The sequence below is a fragment of the Xyrauchen texanus genome, chromosome 6, assembly GCF_025860055.1.
Source record: "Xyrauchen texanus isolate HMW12.3.18 chromosome 6, RBS_HiC_50CHRs, whole genome shotgun sequence".
In the NCBI taxonomy this organism is placed as follows: Eukaryota; Metazoa; Chordata; class Actinopteri; order Cypriniformes; family Catostomidae; genus Xyrauchen; species Xyrauchen texanus.
Window position 1 is genome coordinate 49,671,943 of NC_068281.1, and position 6,183 is coordinate 49,678,125.

Consider the following 6,183-nt stretch of genomic DNA (forward strand, 5'->3'; position numbering starts at 1 on the left):
AAGTACATTGTATTTTTAAAATGCTATAAATGTTTTGTTTTTTTTAAACTTTGTGAAACTAACATGGACACAATTATAACATTTCTACAAACTTGACATGCATGTTTTAAGGTTGATTTTTAAAGAAGATTTCAAGATTTTTAATCACCTCAAACAACCTTATTTAACAACAACACATTTGTCAATGACCTATTTTATCAAGCATGATTGGTGACCTATAAAAATGTCAAAAAATGACAACATTTAAATGTTTCTTATTTAAGCCATAATGTTTCAAATCCCAAAAATATTTTTGATTTTAGTGTCTAATTAAGGTCTCAGACTTTTTGACTGTAAAGAACTACACTTAAATACCTGCAGGTACTTGACATTGGTTACGATGAAGAGCGAGATGAAGATGATGAAGTGCACGGGGTAAGAGCCCTTGGAGACGGTAAGGCTCGGTCCGGACAGCAGCTCCAGCAGACTGAGACCGGAGGAGAGGAGAAGCAGTACCGCCAGAGCTTTTAATGTGGAGGTCTGGTCCAGCTTCAGGTTATAGTTGTGGAAGAGGCACTCGAGCTCCTTGCAGTCGAACTCATCCTCGCACGCGATGACCCCGGGCGGACAGTGGCTCCTCTTGCGCCGCGTCTTGACTTTCTGAAACGGCGTTTCCTCCATGCCGGGGCCATTCATACGCCGGAGAGATGCAAAGCCGACATCCACAGGTGGGGCGCCGGTGACCGCGGTGAGGAATCGCGCATGTCCTACAGTAGCCGAGAGCCCTTTTGTAATCCGTTTCGTATTGTAGAAGAGATTAAATGAAAAAAGAGACACACGCAGCACACAGGACAGGAGCTACTTGAGATCAGCTGGCAAGGCTCAGAATGGATCACGCATGCGCAATTTGTGCTTCAGCAATTCTGCTAACTGACAACTTGAGATCGAGATATGCAATGTTCAAAAAAACACATTCTCAACACATTTTCTTCATGTTTCAAAGGTTGTAGGAGGATCCTAGTGCGATGCATGATTCCTGCAGGTGTAATTTTCTCAATATGTCTTATTATACGTATACAATATTAAATTATTTAAGAAAAAATAAACAAAAATTCACAGATACGTTTTTATTTTCTTATTCCAAAGTTTGTAGAAGGTTCCCAGTGGACATACTGACTAACTACAGGTGCCTTTTTAAATTATGTCATACACATACAGTATTAAATTAAAATAACAGAAGATTCAGAAATTCATCAAAATGTTACTTTTACTTTCCAAAGGTGGTAGTAGGCTTCTAGTGGCATGCATGAATTACTGCAATTGCTATATTTCTAGCATGTCAAATTATACGAATACAGTACTAAATTACTGTAATATTTTTTCCCTCTAAAATTCACCCAATAGTTTGGTGAATATTTCATATTCTGAATATAGGCTTACAGTGGCATGACTTAATACAGGTAACATTTTGACAGCATGTCCAAATATATGGATGCAGTTTTAATGCATAAATTATTATTTTTTTTTTAATAACCAAAATGATTTTATTAGTTTATTAGTACGACTGTCTCCATCGGGTTAAAGGGCTTATTTCTGTGTGTCTGTATGTTTTCGTTCTCCTCCTGTGTTTTCCTCTGCCATGGCTGGAGTAATTAGCATTTCCTTGGAGATGGTCGTTCATGCCGCTTGCAGGGCAATCACCCACACCTGTTCCTTACTACCCCTACCTATTTGTTCTCCTGTTTGTGTCGTATTAGTCGCCAGATTGTTTAGTACCCAGTCTTTGCAGTGGTGCCTCTTTGTTAATCTTGTTATTTTGTTTTTTTCTGTCCCAGTCAGGGGCATTGCTTGTCATAAAGTTGTACTGGGGCACAGGCCCGTGTAGTCAGTTTTTGCCACATTCCTCCCTCGTTCTCTCAGGCTGGGGAGCCCCCGGCCTGACGTACACCCCCTTTCCCTGGGGGAGGGCGTGCTTTAAGCCCGGTCTGCCGGCAGGACATCCCCATCTACCTGGACGAGGGAGGGGACCAGGTGAGGTAAACAGAAATAATTGAAATGGGGGGGTACTTCCTGTAACAGTGTAGTACCCCCCAAAAAAACACTGTAAAATTTAAGGCCAAAAAGGCCAACGCAGAGCGGCAGTGAGAGGAGAGAGAGATGAAAAAAACAAAACTACTTGCCGGTTCGCCGATACACCGTCGCATTGTCCTCAATCACTCCTCCACCCTCCCAGGCGGACGACAGCCGCTTCTCCTCGAGTCAGACTCACGACCCCCGGCGGTCAGAACGCCCCTCCGCATTCTCGGCGACTCGTGGGGACACTCCTCCGCCCCTGGCAGCGCCCCTACCGCTCCTGGCAGTCGGGGATTCACTTCCCTCCTCCCCATGCAGACGGCGGTCTTCCTTCGACCCCTCCACATTTTTGGGGGATGGCAGGGCTCTCCTCCACCCCTGGCAGAGGCTCCATCGCTCCAGGCAATCGGGGAGTCCAGTCCCCGCTCGCCTCGCAGACGGCGGCCATTCACCGCGTCCGGTCAGTCGGTCTACTCCCTCCCCCGGTGGATGGCCCCTGGGTGGAAGGCAGTGTCGAGGACTCCGCGACAGGCATCCCTCCTCCTTCCCGGGCTTCGGCACCAGTGTAATCAGTTCAATGGAAAGGAGGAGGCAAGAACCAGCTTGACAATATAAATAATAGTTTAACGAGAAACTTAAACAAAAGACAAACATACACACATGACGGACATGTCCGTAAACTATCTCTCTCTTGTCGCACCACAGTCTGCCATCGCCCTTTGTCCCTCTCGGAGGCTTAATTAACCTGATAAGGGACCGGGTGTGTATAATCACAACTCGGCCCCGCCCTCCGCCCTGCCACAGCCCCCAATTACTCATATCAGGTTTTTTTACTTTCTTGAAAGACTGCTTTTTGCAAGAAGTGTGCAACAATATTTACAAACTTCCCTTGCTTAACCCACTATTCCTACACTGCATCAAGTACTGGGAAAGGTAAACATGTAGAGATATTAATCTTTATGAAAATATTTATGTAAGTATCTCCAACATCCTCAACATGTTTAACGGCATAAAATGCATACAATGTATATGCAAATAACAAAACAGGAGAAAACTTTCTAGCACATTTGCATTCTTCTATATTACACTTCAGGAAAACCTCTGTCAAGTAAGTTTATGGAATTACATTATCCAACATCAGGCAAAACGGCCTCAGACGAAACAGCTTTAGACAAAAAGGTCTCAGAATGAGCAATGAGTTGGTCGCTAGACAGAGTTTGTAGCTAAACTGGCTGAGTTTGGTTGCTTTTTCATCTGATGTCTGAATCCTGACTCTGATGGCTGAGGATGTAGTTTGTTTATCAATCTTACCTCCCTCAAAATCATCTCTCCTTTCTGTTTTCATGTACCTGCTTCATCCAAAGATTTTTCTGATGTCCATCTACAGGAGTCGAAATAAGATCATCAGTATATTTTAGAAACTTACTTTAGTTTCATCATGTTTTCACAGCCTACCTCTTCTGACTTGCGTGCCAACACCTGGGTAGGGTTGCACCAGTGTGCGTAAGTTCTCACATAAGTTAGGATGTAATGTTCTCACTAAGGGCTTACTAGTTAGTTTGTAACTAAGTCGTGCTTAATTTGGTTGCACCACCTGTTCTGAAGGACTCAAGACTTAACTAGTAAGTTGTAAACTCTCAATAATGCATAGTAAGTAATGCATAGTCGGATAATATGACGTTTACCTGTATTGATCCAATAAACAGCCTTCAGATTTGTACACAGAAGTGTTAAAAGATTTATCTCACTACTGTTGATGTTCAAACCTTGTCTGCTCATGTAACTGTCAGCTGTAATAAATTATATCCCCATTAACAATATTTCATAAAAGTATAATTGCCCTGTGTAAATAACAATATATAGGAACTGTATCTAAAGGGGATAAGGGGTGATAAATAAATGCTAATACAACAGGCTGGAAAAATAGACATTTATTAATTTGAATATCTTATATATTTCAAATATATTGACACTTGACACCGACGCAGTCTGAAAACGGCACCGCTTGAACAGTTTCATGCTGAAGAGCCTCTAAAAGTACGTTTTTTCTCTCTCTCTTGTAAATGTAAACGACTGTAAATGCCAACATCATCATATATGTCAAAATGATTGATGAATGTCACGCAAAACATGAGCAAATTGATGTTATTAAATGAGTCTGCTTTTTTATTCCAACCATTACTCCTGGTCAGAGTCTTCCGTAAATATTTAGTTTATACGTAGAGTTACGTCCTACCTAAGTTTAATGGTGTAATGCTCAAATATTTTGTAGTGCATAAGTTGTGACTTAGTGCCCATTTATGGCACAACTAGGCTAAGTTATAACGTACGTATAGCTGGTGCAACCGAACCCTTCACTTGTGTGCGCTGCAGTGACTTTGGTTATAGCAAGCGCACAGGCGCAGACTGCATGGACATGGATATCTGCACACATGCATCAGATGTGTGTTTTCGGTTAAAAACACAAGCATTGATCGGGTGGGTTATTGCGTTGCATTTAGATAGATGCATTTCTTTTTTGCGCTGACAAATATAGTTAATTGTTAAAACGCAAACTTGAGATTTTACTGGGGCACAGCAGATTTATACTGGGACATGTGCCCCAGTAAAAGGGATCTATTGAAGCCACAGGTCCCAGTTTTGTTCCTGTGTTGGATTTTTCTCCTTAGGACTAACGCTCACAGGGTTTATTCCTATCTGTGGATTACTTGCCTTGGACTGCTTACCCTGTTGTTTCCGTTGGATACTCTTGGGCATCCTACACTGGTTTATTGCCTCCATCTTCAATCACCATCCTGCTCTGCAACCTGTTCTGGGATCCAGCCTGTCATCATCTATTCCTTCATTAATTTCAATAAAGACTGTATCATTTGATTTATCTGCATCTGAGTCCTTCCTTCAAACAACTTGTGACAATTAGTTAATATACAGATTACATTTTTCCTGTATGTCTAATTATACAGATGCAGTATTTTAGTCAAGAAAAAAGGTCACTAAAATTCACCTAAATAACATTTTCATGTTATTTTGATAAGACATATTTGAAAAATAGCACCTGTAGAAGTCAGCTTTTACACTGGCAACTTACTACAACAATGGTGTCCAAAGTCTGGCCCACGGGCCATCTGCGACGGAATTGTTTAAGAAATGAAGCAGATGACATTGATCAATGTGAATGGTCCACCTCAATACAATGACAGCTCTCCTGGATGGACAGAAAGACCAAAATGGGAGGAAATTGAGTCCTCCAATGAACATTTATATGAGGAGATGAATGATGAGCCATGCCCTGGGATGTAAGTTCTAGCCTAACCTCTCCCTGTGAGAGTGGTGGCCCTCTACATTACTGCAAAGTAACTGGGTTGAAGATCTTTTGTCAATGGGATCTTTGATATATTTACTGATTTTAATCTTCATGCTACTCTAATCAAAATGTTATGATTCTGAATTATGTTTTCTGTTATATTCTACATAACCGTGAAACCACAAGCAAGTTTTGAACCATTTACATGCTCGTGCTTATAACACAATATTCCATATCTTGAGAGTAGGGCTGAGGGAGATAGGATCTTTTACTCCCCTCTTGTTAAGAGTGAGGGGAGATGTTTGATCCTGATGCTGGTAATTGATAAGAAAGACTGTTTGAATTACAATTGGTCAAAAGAAAGTGATTAGTGAAGGGACTGGATTGTGAAGTAGTACTCTTGAATTAGGCTAATTTAGGAAATATGAGGGAATATATGGTATATTTTGATTTAATCATTCAGTTAATCCATTTTGACGATTGCTTTAACATGTATGCAATATGCAATGATCTAAAAATGACAATGTGTAATCAACGTACTATGATAAACTGCATTATGAATGTTATTCAATATGTTACATATTATTCACTCATTTATTGATTTAATTATTATTTACTCAGTTTGAAAATCCAGGTGCAGAACAATGGACAAATACAGCTTAGAGAGTCACAGTCCCTTTCTGTGTCTCCTTGTAAGACTCTTTATGTGAATGCTTTTAATATAATAGAATCAGACATTGCATGATTTGATGCAGACAATATGTGTAATAGGGAGTATTGGGAAAAAATCGGTATGTATGTGTCAAGAGGAATAGGGAGACTCAAGG

General features: G+C 40.9%; 1 protein-coding gene across 1 annotated transcript in view; it reads right to left on the reverse strand.

The window, feature by feature from the left end:
• The window catches only part of LOC127644621 (adenylate cyclase type 1-like), a 180,396-nt gene extending 179,721 nt beyond the window's left edge, over nt 1-675 (reverse strand). Inside the window, exon 1 of the mRNA XM_052127887.1 lies at nt 355-675. Within this exon, the coding sequence (XP_051983847.1) occupies nt 355-675 (321 nt within the window). The remainder of the gene's footprint in view (nt 1-354) is intronic.
• Nucleotides 676-6,183: the final 5,508 nt, after the last annotated feature.